The 20,327-nt window shown below is 44.4% G+C and overlaps 1 protein-coding gene across 4 annotated transcripts in view; it reads right to left on the bottom strand.

Moving 5' to 3' along the window:
* The window catches only part of TCF3 (transcription factor 3), a 109,149-nt gene that overhangs the window by 13,859 nt on the left and 74,963 nt on the right, over window positions 1–20,327 (bottom strand). For 2 of the 4 annotated variants that reach the window (XM_063290773.1, XM_063290775.1), the window contains exons 11-18: window positions 16,526–16,652; window positions 12,810–12,868; window positions 11,611–11,689; window positions 8,372–8,445; window positions 7,818–8,009; window positions 4,859–4,988; window positions 4,063–4,210; window positions 2,926–3,164 (exon numbers count right to left, since the gene is read on the bottom strand). In XM_063290773.1, coding sequence (XP_063146843.1) covers window positions 2,926–3,164; window positions 4,063–4,210; window positions 4,859–4,988; window positions 7,818–8,009; window positions 8,372–8,445; window positions 11,611–11,689; window positions 12,810–12,868; window positions 16,526–16,652 — 1,048 coding nt within the window. Of the gene's footprint in view, window positions 1–2,925; window positions 3,165–4,047; window positions 4,211–4,858; window positions 4,989–7,817; window positions 8,010–8,371; window positions 8,446–11,610; window positions 11,690–12,809; window positions 12,869–16,525; window positions 16,653–20,327 lie in introns of all 4 variants that reach the window. The other 2 variants (XM_063290772.1, XM_063290774.1) reach the window with 2 other exon arrangements.

Raw genomic sequence — 20,327 nt, 5'->3', positions numbered from 1 at the left:
GCTTTTTTAATGACTTAAGTGCCATCCCTTTCTGATATGTCTTAAAAAATCAGGCAAAGTATAGCTTCACACAGTTTACTAATCTGAGTTATGGAACTAAACCCACGATCCCAGAATTAACACATAATACTCTGAACTACCAATTATTCAAGCAAACTGTATTCACAACACACTAAGCCACAGAAGAAGTAACCAGCTTTGAAATTAACCAAGTTGACTGTTGTTATGCCAATAATAACCATGGTCTGGTTAAATGGAAACCAGGCCACTTTGTTATACCTGCTTGGGAGTTCTCAATACAGCTTAGAAGCAAGTCCCATGGAATGCAATAGGACTTACGTCCAAGTAAGGGCCACATTTTAAGTTAATGATTACTTTGAAGGGTTGTCAGATTCAATTTAAAAATAAACCCAGTATGTACCCAAATCCAACAGGAATGGTAATGGTTAACTGTGATTTGAAGAAGTATAAATTGAGGACTATAGCAAAGAAAATGGAAGCATTTGGAACATTCTTGAAGCAATGTCCAAACTCTTGGGGTTGCATTTAACTCTTTGGCTCAGTGGCCCCTGTCACAGAAGGAATCCTATCCTTTCATGTGCTATAGTAATCCTGTGCAAGCTTGCTCTTATCCCAAAGCAAACTTAACTATATCAGAGTAGCTATACTCAGTAGAATAGCTATCAGTTGTTGTGTTGCCCGAGTAAGACCAGCCCGATGTTCCGCAGTGTCTTGGCCTTTATAAAATAAGGTAGTGTAGTCTCAAAAGGATAACAACATAGTAAGTTCTTGGTAATTGAGGGGATTGAAAGGAGGGAGAGAAAATCATGCAAAAAACCCATCCAATGTACTATAAGAAGGAGATGCTTGTGTTTAGCAAGGATCCAATTCTAACTTCCTCAATCTTCACTGAGTTTCTGCTGGAGCAAATGTTACAGGCTGCCTTTTCTAGGACAACAGATGTCAACTCTCAGAAATATGAACCTCATCTGATGGATCCTCTCCCTTCTTAAGCTCTCTGATCAAAATGCCCAAGGGATCAAAAACATCCAATTGGAAAATACTTTTTCAGGTGGATTAAACGTACGAATGCCAACTGTTGATTAGTCAAGGCACCGCTTCACTAATCTTCTACCCCAGATGAAACAATATATATATTTTGATATCAAAAACAAAGAGCAAGAAATCCGGATGAGAGGACCACGCGCCCACTCTTCCACTTGCAGACCTCACCAACCCACTTCCCCGTTCCTGTTTTTCCTCTCTTTGAGCAAGCAGCAAGTACAAGGTAGAGGGTGGGAACCACCGAGAGGTCACGGCTGGGGACTGTCTGTAGGAAAGCAGGTGAAGGATGGGGAAGAAAGGGAGAAGAACAGGAAAACATTGGACGAGGAAAATAAAAGTTATACATGTTATGACAGGCAAAAAGGAAAACAAAAAAAGTGAAAGAGAGAGAGAGAGAGAAAGAGAGAGGAGCATAAATGAATTCCAGCATTGCAACATGACAGCAGAGTACAAACAGGCTGTGAATCTTGATGGCAAATACAGCTGCCTCTCTTGAGGAGGAGGAGGAGGAGGAAAGAGTCAACCCTCCCAAGTTGCCCCCACGGGGTGGGTTCCAAGAAAGGAAGGTTAAATGCTCACATGCACAGCCAAGCGTTTGCAGGCATTCCCAGCAGAAAAGTTAGCCCAGCTACACTTGGTGGGAGTCTGCCTCCCCTCTAGGGTAGCTGCAGAGACCCATTTCAAATTCCCTTCCCTCCCTGCATCAGGGGCCCTTCTGCATCCTAGAATCCCCTGGCTTGGGCTGTGGCCCTTGAATCCTATCTCTGCAGGTGTGATGACTCCTGAGGTGAAATTGGGATCTGGAACCATGGTGGGGTTGGGAGACTTGGGCGATAGGCAGAAAATGGCCTTCGGAGTCAGGACCTCATGCATTTCGACGTTAAGTAAAATCCCACGTTTTCTTTGCATCTTCCACTGCTTCAGGTGCTAGTACCAGATCTTAAAACTACCACAAGCTTGGACCCACCGTGTCTCCCAGGCATATGTTCCCTATTCTTCGCTTTGTACGCCTCCTTGTCAAGGTATCTCACTCGTGCTCCAAATTCAGTCATTCCTGATGATGGGCAGAGAGCGACCCCCTCGAGAGCTACACCACAGCCTACAAAACGCCTGTCCTGAGGCTATACTAGGCAGAGGGCTTTAAAGAAATGTATTTTTCACAGGGAACTTTCACCACAGGGTGAGAAATGCTCCCACCAATGTTTCTTAAAAACAAGATCTCGAACGGGGAAGCAGAGATCGTAAGTCTGAAGGAATGGTACCATTTGTTTTCAGTGTCGAGGATTTCCCAAACACTAGCCCTACAGTTTACTACTGAAGAGAGGTGTGTAAGAAAAGGCTCCAGTCGGCAGGGGCTGGAGAGGGAAAGAATGACAAGGGAGTCCCCATCAAGAAGAATGATATGATATAGATGAATCTGTTGCGAACTTATCCTTGGTATGCGTGAGAAACTGGATCTCCCAGAAGCCGCCCTCTCCCGATACATAGCCATGAAGCACTCGGGTTCAAGGGGGCTGCCCTTACGGCGCTGTGTAGCAGAGCAGGGAAGAAGGCAGAGGAAAGCAGAGTCCCCGCACAGGCACGAGGCTGGCTGGCATGCAGAAAGTGCAGCTTATTTCTTATTCCAAATGCAACACAGGAATAACAGGGGATGCAAAAAAAAAAAAAAAACGGAACAGAGAAGTAAAACACAAAACCAAACTAAGGCATCATCATAAAAAAGGATGCAGGGAAACGTCAGCGGGATGGAGAGCATCGGGCAGGCCTGCCCACGACTGCAGGCTGGGGCAAGGTTGGAAGGATCAGACAGACAGCCCCATGCCGTTCCGAAACGTCACCACATCGGAAGCCTCCACTGACCTCTAACTTGTTGTTCCAGATTCAGAATAACCGACACAGCCTGATGTAGGATTAGCAGTTTGGTCTGTGGTTTTTCGCTGTTAAGGTGTAGCTGGCACATGCGCCCAAGCTCTTTAAAGGCCTCGTTGATGTCGCGGACCCGCAGGCGCTCCCGAGCATTATTGGCCACCCGCCTCTCTTTCTCTCGCTCGGCTTTTTGCTCTGGGGGAAGAAGGTCGTCTTCCTCATCCTCATCTTGACTGATAATTTGAAATAAGAATGAAACAAGGAGAAGGGGGGACATTTTTCTTGTGTGCACACCTCAGCACCGGAATTTGTTCACAAAAAAAGGAAAACTGTAATACATACAATACAACCATGTGCGCACCCATATTCATGCACACGCAACAGAAAACAAACATAACACAACATTTGTTTTTTCAAAAGATCATTGCAATGGAAGGGTAGAAATTAATCTGTTTTCCCACCTTTGGTCAACATTTACTAAATGTATGCCTGACATGGCCCAAATATGTTCTTAATGAAGCCATATTCCTTGAACAAAAATTGGGTTGACTGTTCTAGAGCACATTCTACATTTGTGTGGGGTAAAGGAGAGGCTCTAGCATGTGAGCCATGCCATGACTTCCTCCTCCACCCAGGGCCTTTGCAGGGAAATGGCAGATGGGCAAAGGATTGGGGAAGATAGGTAGAACTGAAAGCCACGAGCTCAGCCATCTGGCTAGAATGGAATAAAGCATTCTGCTCCTCCACAATTTCTCAGGGAAGAGGAGCAGAATTTGAAAATACGCATATACCCGATAAAACTAAAGGTAATTGGAAAAACACCAATATCGTTTATCTTCTTAAAATTAGCCAGCCAAACTAATTGCCTGAGCTGGAAAATTAGATGGAGTTTCCTCCTGATCCATTTCTCCCACAAGACGTCCTGCACCACTTTTGCAAAGAGGCTGGCCCTTTAATATTTGTGGTAGGTTCCTAGAAGTTTGAAAACTGTGGGTGGATTCCCTCCAACAGGGAAAGGCTCTGGAGGATGCTATTCTGCCTTAGGCTTTCCTCTCTGAAGGTCAGGATTCTATCCTGCCTGGTTAGCCTCCAAAGGGAACAGAGAAAGGTTGAGACCTGTTCAGTGAGCACCTTGTTCTGTTTCGAGATGGCTTCAGTTCCTTTTTCTCCTCTTCTGAATTATCAGCCACGGACGTGTTTTCATCATCCTCCTTGTCCTCCCGCTTGATCTCGCTGGTGCCGGACGAGACGCTGGCCCTTCCCAGGCCCCCGGTCAAGCCTGCAATGAAACCCAACCAAATTGATCCAAGGAGGAAATAAGAAATGTAGGAAAATCACTCTTTTTCCTCCCCTACAACCTAATCTAAGCTGAAGATCTTCAGCATAATTTTTGACATCTTCAAGCTGCAAAGGTTGTGAAACACTGACATAGACGATAATTCTGCAAGAGGCTGCTATTTCCCTTGTGAAATACGCTGTCCGAGCATGTTGGTAACAGACACACCACTTTGGAAAGCTTGCAGTGAGAGTTAGAAACATTCATGCAGGAGAGGCTTTGCCAGTTTCAGCGCATGATCCCAAGTCTTACCATTATGATCTGTCCAGATTTTCTGCACAAAAAATGACAATATAACCAAGAGACTAGGATTGGGGGGGAGGGGCAACAGTTCTTCTTGGGGGTGGCTGGCACCATAGATCCCTCCCTCACAAATAAGATCTTCGCCCCTCGGATTTTGTATCTATTTTATTCTTATGTATTGGTTTGTTTATACTGTAATTTATATTTTTATGGTTTTAATTGTTGATTTTACTGTAAACTGCCCAGAGTCCCCCTTTTTGGGGGAGATGGGCGGCAACAGAAATTTGAAAAACAAACAAACAAATAAATTTGGAGCTTCAGCATTTAAATTGCACAACTCAGCCTTACCGCTAAAGGCATCTGAAGACTGGCCTCTGCTGAGGTCAGGAAGCGAGCTGGTCTGGGCAGGGAGGGCCACATGGTTGTGGAGGAGACCAGGATTGCTAGGCAGGCTGTCTTCAGGGTGACCTCCCCCCACCTGCCAGAAAGAACACCAACAAGGTCAAGAGAAGCCATTATGCGGCCACAGTGAACGAGTGTAGAGGGCTGAAATGGGTGTATCAGCCCCTATTTTAGAGCCTCCATTTTCATTAGTTAACCATCGCAAATAACTCAGGTGCAAATGGTGATCTCGTCTAATAATACACCTGGATTATTTTAAGTACTGATTGTGGAGTCCTTGGTGCTCTCTGAGCTGGGTGGTTTGCTTGCAGACATTTTGTTACCCAACTAGGTAACATGTAGTTGCTTCAACCCTGAAGATGGTACCTAGTCGGGCGATGAAACGTCTGCAAGCAAACCACCGAGCTCAGAGAGCACCACGGACTCCACAGTTCAACCTGAGCTACAGAGATTCTCTTCTATTGGTAAGTACTGGTTGTTAATCAAACAACAGAATTCAGATTTGAACGTAATGCTAAGCCAGCATTCCAGTATTCCTACATTAGGACTCATAATGTGCGAACCAGGCCTCTAGGCAGGATTTTAGATGCAGCAGCCCTTTCATAGAATCACAAGGATGCAGTTTGACTATCAAGCCCAACTTTCTGCTCACTGCAGGAGTCCAAATTAAAGTATCCGTGAAACAGGCAGTCTAGCCTTCCCTTGAACACTCCAATGAAGGTAGGGCGTCTGCAAGGGATGGCCAAAAAGGGCAAAATGGCAGCCAGAGAATTGCTATTGAAGCTCCACCTGGTTTTAGGTGTGCCACGAAGCACGTAAAAAACAAGCAGAGTTTGATTCACTCTCATGGTTGTCATCTTGCCTTTTATGACCACATCCAGCAGACACCCCTGTGTGAAGGGAAGCCCACCACCACCGTCCTAGGTCACTGGATCCTTGTTGATTTGATCTTATTGTTGGGAAGTTTTGTCTAACATTCCATTGGAATCTCCTTTCCATTATTCTTTCTGCCAAAACTCCCTTCCACCATTCCACATCCTGCACTCTGGAAATATGGAGAACAAAATCTTCCCCTACAGATAGTCCTCACTTAACAACCATTCATTTAGTGACAGTTTGGACTTACAACGGTGCTGAAAAAAACGACTTATGATCGGTCCTCACACGTATGACTGTCACAGTGTCCCCGCAGTCACATGATCACAATTTGGGTGCTTGGCAACCAGTTTGCATTTATGACCTTTGCAGCATCCCATGGTCACATGATTGCCATTTTCGACCTTCCTGGATGGCTTCTGGCAGCAAAATCAATGGGGAACCACATGATTTGCTTAATGACCATGTGGTTTGCTTAAAGCCCACAGTGATTCACTTAACAACCAATGCAAAAAAGATCATAAAATTGGGTCAGATTCGCTTCGTGACTGTTTTGCTTAGCAACTGAAAATCTGGTCCCAATTGTGGTTGTTAAGCGAGGACTACCTGTATTTTGGTGTAGCATCCTTTCAGGTATTTGAAGAGTGCTATTACAATTTCCATCTTCTCTTCTTGAGGCTAAACACCCCCAATTCCTTTAACTGCTCTTCACAGGACTTAAGTGTCTAGTCCCCTGATCCTCCATGTTGCCCTTCTCTGAACCTGTTTCACAGACAAGCCCTCAATGACAACATTCGAAAGGTACTTTCATGGAGGGTTGGCACTGCCCTGTTCTTCAGGATTTCTCAAAGACAATGCATACGGATTCAGCCACACATCAGCAAATCCAATATCCTAAAATGCCATTCATTTGGCCTGAAATCTAATTCAAAGTAGATATTCCCCGAATGCATTTCTTTTGGTCTCCAACTTCAGTCCTGCCCTTTGCAATTATCTAGGGCAGTATTTCTCAGCCTTGGCCACTTTAAGAGGCGTGGACTTCAATTCCCAGAATTCCAAGGTTGAGAGACACTGATCTAGGGGAATCCAGACCCTCTTGCTAGATTAGAGCAAGGCAAGAGAGGGATGAGTTTTTTTTAAACTTGTTAGCTTTCTGACTTTTTCACTGAGCAGCTGATCTACCAATTCTTTTCTCTTCCCTTGATTCTGAGCAGAGGGTATCTGAAGAAACTCTTTTTCTCTGCATGTTCATCATATATCTTCATAAAAATATTTCAGTCACAAAAGCTGATATTTGACTGATGAGGCTGGGAAAAAAAAAACATTTCACCCAGACTATATATTAGGCAGTTCTCTACAACCAAGTTCTGAATAACCACCTTGACATTTTGTAGGATGCAACCAAAACTTGGAAGAGAAGAAAATCCCACCCAGCTATGAAACTCTTAAAGCTGTAAGAGAAAGTTAGGATAGAATTATGTTGCTTAATGTGGGGGCCATTGGAAACTGCCTTTTGCTATCAAGATGTCCTCCCTGCGTCCCTCAGCCATGACCTTGTATCAGTCAAGAGGTTCTGCCTCTTGACTGATACAGCAAAGTCCCATCCCACAGGGAAAGGGTATAAGTGTGGTAGGAGAGCACACACTTCCTATGCAGAATGTTACATGGCCTGCAAGAAACATTTTTAACAGGGACAGACCATAGCTCAGTGGAGGACACAAGATGCTAACCCCAATCTCCAGCATCTCCAAGGAAAAGGTGATATGAAAACTTTCCATTGCCAGTTATACTAAGCTAGATTAGTCACAGATAACTTCAACTCTTCAGATGCTTTGGACCAACCAAGTCCCACCAACCCCAGCCAGTATGCCCAATGGCAATAAATTATAGGATCTGTGGACCAAAATGTCTGGCTCAGGTGGATCAATAGAGAAGTCATGCAAATGGATCTTTAGAATGCTCCTTGAAAGGAGATGTCCCAAAGGTTTGAATAGTAGAGCACATCTGAAACCCCCCATTCCTATCTTACCAAGTTTGCATGCCGACTAGCAATTGGCAAGACAGAAGCCGGGGAGAAAGACTGGCTAAGGCTGCCCACAGAAGTGCTGTGCGCAGAAGCGGATGCCAACAAGTCGTGAATGTCCCTGTGGTTGCTCTGGCCCACTGCGTGGCTCCTCAGCACATGGATGGCTTCGTCCAAGTGGTCTTCCATTTTGTTTTGCTTGAAGGACGGAAGAGAGGGAAAGAATGTGAAACAGGGCCCACCACGACAATTGCGTGGAGGTGGTGGGGCTGCATGCCAACATTTGAGATTCAGGCACCAAACCAAGCAAGAAGGGGGGAAAAATTTAAATACGGGCAAAGTTTGAAGACGGGACACAAGACTTTCTTTTCTGTTTTCCCTGACAAAAGAACTGATCAGGTAGGTCGTTCCTGTGCCCATTTTACAGGCAGAAGAGCATAGATTGGTGGACAATCAAAACTCTGCTGGCTACTAAGGTTGCCAGGTCCAGTGCTGTCTGCTAGGAATTTACTGATTTACTGCAAAAAGCAATGGCAAGTGTGAGGTTGAGGGATCCTTACCAAGGTATGGAGGGTGCCCTCGTAGCTTGGGGATAAGGCACCCTGTCCACCTGTCCGGGGCCACTGCGAAGAACCTGGGTAGAAGACAGAGAGGGGACATTTTGCCCATTAGCATATACGTGTGATAGGATAGATAACACAGACAACCTTTCTCTTCACAACTGCCAGGAAGTACTTTCAGGACAACAGAACAGAATATCTACAGCTCAGGGCTGAAGTGTGGAGTTCTTGGTGCTCTCTTTGCTCACAACGTTTCATTACCCAACTAGGTAACATCATCAGCGCATTGCAAGCAAACAACCAAGCTCAGAGAGCACCAAGAACTCCACACTTTCCGGGCACATCAAAAGCAAGGTGTAACCCTCAGTTCCATCAGGATCGATCACTCCTCATAGGCCAGTGTTTTTCAAACTTGGCAACTTGAAGATGTGTGGACTTCAACTCCCAGAATTCCCTAGCCAGCATGTTGGCTGGGGAATTCTGAGAGTTGAGGTCCACACATCTTCAATTTACTGAGGTTGAGAAATGCCATTATAGACCTTTCCTTCCACAAGGAATGTGCTCACTCCTGTTACAGACGTGCAACAAGGAGGCATCACAACACCTTGGCAACCCATTTCATGTTTTAACAATGCCTTTTTTGTGAGTCCCAAACTACCCACTTTTTTGCACTGTAGCCTTACTTTAATCTACCATTAAAAAGTCTGGACAAAAAAAAATTGGGCAGGGAAGAGGATAAAGATGGAGCCTCTTAGGTATCAGTTTCCACAAACTGAAACAGGAGCATCTGATGCAGCCCCAAGCTACAATGCTTAGTGAAGACTGTTGTGTCTGAACCTGCCTTGCAGTTTGTTTACATGCAGCTCTTCCACCTGACACCAGGTGGGGCCAACAATTCACAAACTTCAGATCTGTTGATTCACACATAAGCCTTGGAGCTCTAACTGTGACAGAGCAACAAAGCCTTAATAAATCTCAAGTTAAGGATGTCTCAGTCTCAGGTTAACAGGACATTTTGTGGAGAAAGGGCTGCCTTTAGCTAATAGTTCTGAAGAAAATTCATTGGTGTTTTACTCTTCTGTTGTAGTTATTACACATCACCTTGAGTCTTTGGAAATAGGGAAATTGGCAGTATAGAAAACTGTATTTCCACACAACACTTTTCAGCCCAGTACAAAAGCAAGAATTTTAAATCATTCTCAGCAAAATCTTCTGTTAGCCTTAGTTAAACCCACAAGAACTTATCTGTGTTATTCCTACCTCTTCTGAGTCCTATTCATATGCAAAAGAATTAAAGAGCATATTTTTCACCATATCTTAAGGAAGAGGAAAGAGAAATTCATAGGTGACCAGCTCGGGTGGGTAGACATTTGGCTGAAGTTTGGACCACTAACACTTTGGGGGGAATGGGAAAAGATGGATTTTAACTGCAGCATGTTATTTTATTAAACATTCCAAATTCCTTCTTAGGGCAGATCATTCCCAACCCCGAGGACCTTGTGTAATCTCACATAATGGCCTGGGAGTTTTCTCCTGTTTTTTAAAAAAAAATAAATCACAAGACTTGGATGTATTCGCAGAACACTTCACAACTTTGCAGGAATGGGAGACCCTGTTGCCCAACCCTATTTTAAGAGTAAACCCCCCTGAAGCAGCATATAACCGAGCAGAATGGAACAGAAAATCGTATTAAAATGCTTAAGCTGAGAGTAATATGGATACCATAGTTTGGCCTCCCAACCTTTCTTGGGGCTATGAAAGGCATGATGATCGCCCAGGAAGGGGCAGGCCAATCTTCACCCCCCTCCAGTTTTTTGCATTTCTGGGGGACAAAGGTGGGAGGCTTCTGAAGCAAAATGTTTCTATTCTTGTTATTAAACATGCTAAAACAAAGCACGCTTTTTTTTGTTATTTTTAAACATCCCTTTGTCTACTATTCTTCGTTTTAGTTTGGTTTTTTAATACCTTTTAATGTATTTATTGACTATTTTTAGCTTTGCTGTACGCTGTCCAGAGTCTTGTTTGTGAGATGGGCGGCTACATAAACTGGTTTAATAAACAAACAAACAAACTTTTTAAAAAATGGCCCCCAAATCATATCCATGTTTGGTGCCCAAATGGCTACATTTCATTGGCACAATTTCAGCAGTTTTTTTTTTCTTTTTCAGGTGGGGGTTTAGGATAGGAGCAGGCACGGTCTGTTCCCAGAAGCTTCCCACTCCCTGTCTGATTCTTAATTTGCAGCCACAACAATATTAGTAATGCTGAAATCCAGCCATTTCGGTGCTGGATTGTGGCGGTGTGATCTTTGCGGGGTGGGATGCAGCCTTCAGGATGCTCACACAGTGTACATATATTGGCCCCAACAGAATCCTATCTCAATTGTAACCCAGAGGAACCAAGTGAGTCTCTAGACCAGTGTTTTTCCAACTTGGCAACTTTAAGATCTGTGCACTTCGAGTCCCAGAATTCCCCAGCCAACATCTTAAAAGTTGCCAAGTTGGAAAAACACTGATCTAGATCTTGCTCAATAGCCTGTAAGGGGTGATCTTCAAATGGAACACTTCCCTCACTCTGCTGTATCCAGACATTTGGCACAGATGGAGATTTTAAACTGTCTACAGGTAGTCCTTGCATAATGACCACAACGGAGATCAGAAGTTTGGTTGCTAAGCAAAGCGGTCATTAAGCGAATCTGAACCAATTTTACGACCTTTTGTGGTGGTCATTAAGTGAATCACCACGGTAGTTAAGCAGACCACGTGGTTGTTAAGCAAATCACGTCGTTCCCCATTCATTTTGCTTGCCAGAAGCCGGCTGGGAAGGTTGAAAATGGCAATCATGTGACCATGGGATCCTGCAATGGTCATAAATGCGAACCAGTTGCCAAGTGCCCAAATTGTGATCATGTGACCATAGGGACTCTGCAATGGCCGTAAGCGTGAGCACCAGTTATAAGCTGTTTTCTTCAGCACTGTTGTAACTCTGAACTATTACTAAATGAATGGTCATTAAGTGAGGACTACCTGTTCATGGACAGCCCCATATTGTGCCTGTTACAGGCCCCAAATCTGATCACGGGACTACCACTGGGCTGAGTTCAGAAGCAGAAAGGTTGTCTGTCTTGAAGGACTCATTGCTGAAATGTCAACCCCTCCAGCTCCTCCTCTGAGACTTCTGCACCCAGTTTGCACGTGCTTGATTTGTACCGCTTTTCCACAGGCAGTTTTACGGCTTACCTGTTATTCCCTGAGGGGAGCCCACCGGAGTGGATGGGTTCGAAGAGAAATTATTGCTAGAATGATCTGGAGAGTAGATCTGGAGGGAAGGGAAAAAAAAGTGTTTGGGAGAAGGGAACAGAGGGGAAAATATAGCACCTAAACACTCCTGAAAAAACAAAGCCCTCTTCTTTGCTTGATGTTGAAAGACAAGAAATATCTAGCCATGAATCCATATCCCAAATGGATGTTGGAGGTTGAATTCTTTCTAGACATTTTAACAGAAGTCATTTTTATTTATTATAAGTTGGCACAATGTTCTCTCACAGGGCAGTCTGATTCCAAAATAGATCATTCGGAGCATTCTGGAAATGACCTAACCTCACCACGCCCAGAATACTTGGGCCAGGTCCCTTTCAAGGCCAAAACCCTCTGGGAGGAGGCTCTGTCCCCTCCTAAATCACCATAATTCACAATAGGTGCTTATGATCCCTGCTGCTGCCCCTGAAGACCCTGAGACATGATGAAAAGCCCCGGTAAAAACAGAGCAAAGTTCAAGGCAATCATTTCTCATGTTCCTGAACCTCTGTCACTTTTATTTTGGGGCAGGGGGGAATAGGGAGATAACAGGGTACACACTTGTCACACCCACCTCACAGTGAGACTTCATGGTAAAGAAGGCTTCCTTAAACAAGTACCTTCCAGATGGGTTGTACATCAACTTTCAGTATTCCCAACACTGAAAGGTCAGTGGGATTTTGTGGCTCACACACTAGACTGGGAATGGAAAGGCCCAGGCTCAGGACTTCAAAACACTGAATGAACTTAGGCGACTCACTTTCTCTCAGTCCGCCCTATCTGACAGAGTTGTTGTTATGACGATAGAAAGAGGGAGGACCCTTTAAAAACTGCCTTGAGCTTCTTAGATCAATGTTTCTCAACCTTGGCAACTTGAAGCTGTGTGGACTTTAACTCCCAGAATTCCCCAGCCAGCCATGCTGTCTGAGGAATTCTGGGAGTTGAAGTCCACACAGCTTCAAGTTGCCAAGGTTGAGAAACACTGCCTTAGGTGGAAGTGCATAATAAACAAACACTTTTAGTAGCTGTAGTTCCAACCAATCTAAATAAAAGCTAATTGTGGTAGTCTTCCCTAAAGGATGTACAAAGACCTGCAGCTAAAATCAGTGGTTTTTAGAATGAGAAATTATAGTGAGACTCACTGAAGCTAATGCTTTTCCAAGTGCATCCCCTGAACTGCCAGCGGTGGTTCCTCGATTACCTGAAGGAAGAAAATATGAAATCAGGAAGGAAGAATAAACAAATGGAATATCAAACCCAGAAATGTTAGAACTATGAATGAAACAGCAAAGAGAAATTCTAAGTTTGGAACATCCCCGCTGGAAAGTTTCTTTAAAAACCTCAGGAATAAATTTGTTTTGTTGGTACTAGAAACATGCTGAGTATTCTGCATGCAGAATTTTAAAGAAGCCCTTTGATCATCCATTCTTGTTGAAGGTATGCCAAAGTAGACATTGAGTGCTACCTATCACCCAACATACAGAAAAACTTACCAAAGAAATTATTTTTAATTTATAAAGAAACACAAAACATCGTTAAGGTAGGATGCAAAAAGTACATTTTGGCTTAATTGTTGCTCCTGCTGGGAATTTTAACTTTTTAAAAACTAAGTATTACTGTATTCCATTTTTTATAGGTTTTTATAAGTTGAGTGTTATGTAGCATTGACTACCAACTCCCAAACATTATGACTAAAGGAAATAACTTTAAGGGCCAAGACTTGTTTCAAGCTCCCATTTTTATATAAGAAAGTACACTCAAATGTTCTATTTTATCCAAAAGTTGGGAAGTGTTTTGTCCCAAGGGTCAGGCAAAGGAGAGATTGCCTACAGTTATCACTTGCTTCCTCCCACCCCCTGCAGAGCAGAGAGATTGGAGAGGAAGAGATTTCAAGGGTACTGTAAGCTGTTTACGCAGCACGCCTGTGGCTCCCAGTCCCAGGCTGCCAGTGAGATCTCATTGCTCTCAATGGGTAGAAGAGCAAGCAGCTTACTTTCTTGCAATTCCTTTCTCTCCCGTCAATCTGCTCTGCAGGGTGGGGTGGTGGGGAAGAAAAAAAACCACAGGTCAGGCCCAAGACAACACATACTGACTGTAATGGCGATCATGTGACTGAGGGATGCTGCTACGGTTGTAAATGGTCATAAACGGGCCGCAAAGTTATTTTTCCAGCCCCATCGTAACTTTGAACAGTCGCTGAACGAATGGTTGGTAAGAGAGCACTACCTGTATCCCTAAAACGTTGAATGAGGAAGTATTTGCGATCAATTCCATGCCTCAAGTTCAGGCTGTCCTTTTGCCCCCTCAAGTGGCAGAAAGCTAGGAGTGTTCTCATGCGACATAGGGACAAGGATTCAGCTTCACAAGAACTTCAGTGGCATTCAAACATAACTAAATTGCTAGTCCTAATGACTGCAAAGATGCACAGGAAGTGCCTGCTTATCACCCCAAAAACCTACAGGCATTTCTGTCAGTTATATGCCCTCCTAACTTACGTAGTTATTGTGTGCTGGGATGGGATTGTTGGCAGAGTGCTAGAAAGCCTTTGGCCCAGGAGAGATCAGAAAAGTCACACACCAGGCATTTCTATAAAAATAATTTTATTTACAGAAAGCAAAACACATTTAAAGGCTGTTTGCTGAGGGGAGAGATTTCTCTCAGCTGCATACTCTCTGCAAGCCTACACAGAAGGGAAACTGAAACTAAAACAAGTTCAGGCAAGTTCCTCCCTTAGGCAATGCAACCATTAACACGTGAAAAGGGGACAAGTAAATTCAACCTCTTCACCCGGCCAAAATGATTAGTTACCATAGTAACCTTAATCTGTAGTAGAAAACATATTAACAGGGATGGGTGCAAATGCCTTAGGCAAAACATGAGAGAAATGTGCTCTTTTTCATTCTTTAGCTAAAACCTCCTTCCTGTACAAGGAGCTGGATGATGCTCGAACTGGCCCCTTTCTGCTCGGATTCAATGACCAGGGTGGACAGGATGTGTGAGGGGGTGCCAATGATGCTTGGTGACTTAGCACCCAGTGCCAAATCACTTTTCCAGGCAAACTGATGACCTACAAGCCCTCACTGACTTTCCACCACCGGCTTTCCCAAAATCTGTAGGAGTTTGAGACTGTTTCAAAGGAATTGCAGTTCTTGATTTAACTTGATTGCTGGGAAATTAACCCTAAGAAAAAGGGTTTGTAACAGGTTCTCGAGAGCATGAGGCGACTAGAGTGCTGGATTCAACCTGAGCCCCCAGCTTTTTCCCACCTGGATCTGAAACCACCATACCGCCCCCCCATCCCGGCTCCTCTCCCCTGATCCTCATTATCCCCACTTTCTAATCCTTGTTTAGTAAGAGCAACTCCCAGGGACCTCTGTATTTGTGCCACCTCGTTGCCTCTATGATTCGATGTACCTCCATGGCTGAAGTTGATTAAATTAAAAAAGTGTGCTCCCTTAAAGTAAAGCAACTTCCACCGCCCTGTGTAAAAACGATTTTGAGTTATCTTGTGGATGAATCTAGGCGAGATTTTGTCTCTTCCCTCCCCTCCCTGAGCAGCAGTATGTGGGGGAGGGCAGGAGGATAAAAAAAAAAGGCTCCAAGTCTACATGTAATAGACGTGTGAGGGATGAAGTCTCGGTCTGGCTGTCAAAGATGGGGGCATTACTGAGTACTTCCCCAGACAGGGGCTTAAAGCTAAACAGATCTATTTCCGCCTGCTTGGCTCCCATGGACCCAAGCCACTCCCCAGGGATTAACCTTCATGTGCCAGGAAGACACGAGAAGGGGAGGACGCTGCATTAGGAGGGTGGCAGAGCACCCAAAGCAGGTTATGTGGGAGTAAGATTAGGAGGCAGACATGCCCACAGTTACGCCTGCCCCATCCTTCTCCCTCCTGCCACAGTTGGTGCCCCACAGCATGCTTCTAAGTGCTTAAATCCACTCAAGTGCTTGGAACTCCTATGGACTTCAACAGTCTCACTTAAGAACATGCCCAGGTCTGTCTCGTCTCTGTGAAAACCCACAAGTTGGATGGGGTAAGGGACAGAAGGCTCTGTCAGAGCAGCTGAAACATCTTGCTGCTCCAGCACCTGCTGCCCTAGAGGCCAATGAGGTGCCCTAGTGGGTTAATCACAAGCTGACATGACTGTAACAGTCTTCCCCTGCTGCTGATCCTTTGGAAGTACACTTCCTCTGATTTTGGAGACAGCAGGACTATCAAAAACCTCAACCTCTACCACAGAGGTGGGCAAAATTGTTTTCCTTGGGAACTACACATCACCTTTGTGCCCCATCTGGAAGAAAGGAACATGGCTAGTGAAATCACCAGAGTGGGAGAAGGTGAAATTTTCACACACACAGACTTTGTTTCATTCACTGTGACTTAAAGAATGGGAAAAATAGGTGTCCCTGTTGTGTTTTGCATAAAGATCACGGAAAAAAAACCTGGTATACTTCTTTTAATCTTATTGGAACTACTGCTTTCAATCGTAAGTAGGTTTGTGACCAAGTATGTTTCCAGAGGTGGTGATGGGTTCAAAAAGTCAAGATGTTGGCTTCCAACACATGGTTGCGGCTGCTATTTTGACCCCTCCCACCCCATCTGCCATGAAATTAAACAGAGATCAAGAAATCAAAATATCAAGACATATTTTATTAAGCACCCTTGGCTTAAATCAGAGAGGTGGGGTGGGGGTTTTGGCTAGCTATCTGCTCTTGAAAATATCCAGTCTTTGTAGAAATCTCCAATCTGGATTCCCAAACTTTGCAAGTTCCTGTGGCACCTCTACCCTTAAAATGAAAAAAAAAGCACTTAAATGTGTTTTCATGGCTTTGGAGAAAAAGACAAAATACTTACCCATAACATTTTCTGTCCCACCAATTGGGGGTGTGTGGCTGGACACTCCATACTGAGTGGAGGCTGAAGAAAATCCAGGGACAGCTGGGAGCCCACCATTGACTTCGCCCGAATGCATCTGATAATTCTAGAAGGGGTGGTAGGGAACAAAGAAAGCCATTTACAAAGGGAGGAAGGGTGTACGTGGTGAGGATCTTCCATTCACATTCACTCTTTCAAACTCACTTTAGAATTTTAGGGGACAAAACTTCTTGACTTATTCTTTCAACTCCCAACATGAACCTCAGGAAGCTGGTATGATCTCCTTATGATGGCAGAGAAACAGGTCATGGCCCATCATGGGGGGCGGGGGGGGGGAATCTTCCTGCCATACTAGTTTTCTTGCCAGAACATTCCACCCTGCCAGCCACCTCCTAAAGCCTGAACACCAAACCCATCCCTGGCACAAGTGCCAAACTACCACATCAGAGCAAAATGGTATGTTCCCTCTTGATTCAGTTTTTCTGGGAAAAGGGAGAAAGGAGTACTGAAGCACATCCTCACACGTCCTTCTACTCCGTAGACTACTGGTCCCTAGGAACAACTTGGTTCCCACTTCCTGTGAACATCTAAACCAGCTCTTAAAAGAGGAACTGGAAAGAGGAGGAGGTTGGGGCAAAATGCGTGTCAGCCCTCCAAGGTAGAACGGACTTGGAAACTAAAGATATACATGCTAATACTACTTTTATTATAAGGCTATAGTTACAGAATCTTGCAAGTCTGAATGCACTTCCCCTGTCCCCCCCACTCCCCTTTATCTTCACAAGAACTAGGGAGGGGCTTGTCTGAGACGTTTTCTCAGATTACGTTTCTGCCCTGGACTCAGGTTTCTCTTATCTGAATGTTATTTTGATTGCAGCACCCCCTTCTGTTCCTCAGGCTTATCCCTTCTGCTCATTACAATACCCTTCAAGTTTGTACAGAACTGATTCATCTTATGCAAAGACCGAGCAATTCTAATCCTGCCCAGGCACCATTTCCTTCTCTTTTTCTCTCTGAGTTGGGAAAGAACATTCTCTCCAAACCATTATTTCCTTTGTTTTTGTTACACTGTCCCATTTGTTTATTATTCATTTGATAAAATCACATTTTTTCTACTTGCAGCACCTGTTCTTTTCATTATCAGTGGAGAACTGGGTAACTAAGATAAGAAGATATTTTGCCGGGAAGTGGGAACTCTATGTGCATACAAGAGTGGTGGTGATTTGCTCCTCACCAGTGGGCACAAATTATCAATAAACTTTTGACAGAATGGGTTATCTCCCCTGGAATCTCTGCGCATTTCAGAACTGTTCCAGTTGTGCGAGGTGTTTTAACTTTTCCCTAGCCCCCGTGAACTCCAAACAATCACCTCCGTTACACACGAATAAGTAATTTTGTATTCATTCAGTTGCTTTCGCACATGGTCATCTTCCACGTCCTGTGGGCAAGGTCTAGGCAGGCTCGGAAGTTCATAGCCTTCATGGCAACCGTGTGCTTATCTCAGGTATCTCTGGTCTGATGCAAACAGGTAGGCACATGCTGGACCTTCCTTTTGCCCCAGAGCAGTTGACGTTTGATCTAAAGATGGAGGACGTTCCTCTGAGTCTGTTGCTGTGGCCAGATCACTTCCTGGTTGAGATGAGCTTGATCACCACCTGGGACCTCAACAGGATGGGAGGACTGATTAGATGATCCACTCAGGTGCCTTATGGAGCCTGATGGAATCCAATGAATGCTGGGAGACTTTCCCAGTGACCAGACAGGCAATACTATCGAATGCCTGGTCGAACTGGGGAACCAGGAGATGGCCAGTGCTTTTGATGTGATTGTCCAGGAAGCAACACCTGGAGTATTGGTGAGGAAGATGGAAACTGAAATGAACTTGACCAAGCACAGGTATGAGCTCATGTTTTAGCCTCAAGGGAGGTGAAGCGCCAGTACTTCTCTATCTTTATTGCATCAGCAGGTTGTCTTCCAAAACCCTGTTTAAAGCAACCACTCCCTGCTGGGAAGAAAAGAGTGCAAAGTCCTGTTGGTGGGCCTCAGTGATGCATTTATACTACATTTTGTTGATAAAGTTGCTCAAATTTGCCAGAGTCTTGACTCTTCATGGGTGGAGTCTGAAGCAGTGATTAGGGCAATGAAATGTAGTATAAGTGATTCATTTCAGCTCAGATGAAGTGGATAGATGCTCCCTGGCATGAGCTCCATCACCTATGACTTAGAACCAAGCCTTTTGTAGCTTCTTCAAAGGGTGGGTGCAGTGTGAATAGCTGAATCTGGGAAGTGGTCAATGCCTCTTTGAGGGGACTGCACCAGATACCTTTAACAAAGTGCAGCTATTTCTGAAGGGTCTTCCTTGGATCTGGCTATATTGGACAACCTGTCTTCAACTTTCTCTGTCTAAAGAAAGTTGTTGAGAAGGTGGTGGAGTTTCACCTACAGAGTGCCTAGAGGAAGTGGATTACAGGTAGTCCTCAACTTCGACCACAATAGGAACCGAAAAATCACTGTTAAGCAGTGCGGTTGTTAAGCAAACCGTCATGTGACCACCCCCTATTTTATGACATTTTTGGCGAAGGCTGTTAAGCGAATCACTCTGACCATTAAGTGAAGCATGTGGTCATTAAGTGATTCACGGGGTTCCCCATTGACGTTGCTCGTCAGAAGCTGGCTGGGAAGGTTGCAAATGGTGATCATATGACCTCAGGATGCTGCAACCATTGTAAATACATGCCAAGTGTCTGGATTTTGATCATGTGACTGCGGGGATGCTGCAACAGTCTTAAGTGTGAGGACCGGTTGTAAATAATTTTTTTCAGCACCGTCATAAGTCCGAACCTTCGCTAAACAAATGGTTGTTAAGCGAGAACTACCTCTACTGTATGCCTGTTAACAGTTCTGGCTAAATGAAACTTTTCTGGGCCAATGTATGTCTGAAGATGTCAGTGGTAAAGAATAAATGCTTTCAGCTACTGAGCTTATGAGCGTCTCCTGGGAAATCAGGCTGCAAACACTCTGCTGGGGGGGGAGGGGGGCTGTTCCTCTGCTCCAAAGGCTGCTGTTCCTCTCCATTCAATACTGTATGTTTATCCAAGAATTTCTCACCCCATTCAGGGTGGAGGCCAAGAGATGTCATCAGCATATTGATGGTACCTCACTTCAAACTGATGTATAACTTCTTCCAGTGATCTCATGTAGTTGTTAAAAATCAGTGGGGAGAGGACCATTCCCTGTGGGACCCAAAGGGAGCATCCCCCAGAGCACTTCACCTCTCCCATATCACCTCCTGATTGTGCCCAGGAGCGAGTGGAATCATTACGAACCTTGCCTTCAATCCCCAGCCCTCCCAGGCAGTCAAGAAAAATGCCACAGCCAGTGGTACAGAATGCTGCTGAGAGGTCAACTAGGACCAGAATGCTGCTGAGAGGTCAACGAACTTGCGATTTATGGTTTTGATCACTAGACGGGATAGATGATAGAAAGAGAATCTTGATGTAACTTTAGAGAGAGAGGTTAAAGCATAATTGCTGTGAAGAAGATAGGAAGCCACTTCTTTTTTTCTACTTTTCTTCTTTTTGCCCTTTTAGCTTTTTATTTTATTTCTTCCTTTCTCCTTCTTCTTTTTCATTCTATTTTACTTCGTATTAGTTCTTATTATTGTTGTTAAAACTGTCAATAACAATTATATTAAAAAATAATAAAAAAGGAACTCACAGCTACTGCAGGATTTGCAGATGGAGTTGAGGGGGGGAGAGCTTCACCAGCTGTGGCTGGTGTG

Source organism: Candoia aspera, chromosome 1, assembly GCF_035149785.1.
Source record: "Candoia aspera isolate rCanAsp1 chromosome 1, rCanAsp1.hap2, whole genome shotgun sequence".
NCBI classification, from domain to species: Eukaryota; Metazoa; Chordata; class Lepidosauria; order Squamata; family Boidae; genus Candoia; species Candoia aspera.
The sequence above is the reverse complement of the archived record's forward strand: the minus strand, read 5'-3'. Positions and strand labels throughout refer to the sequence as shown.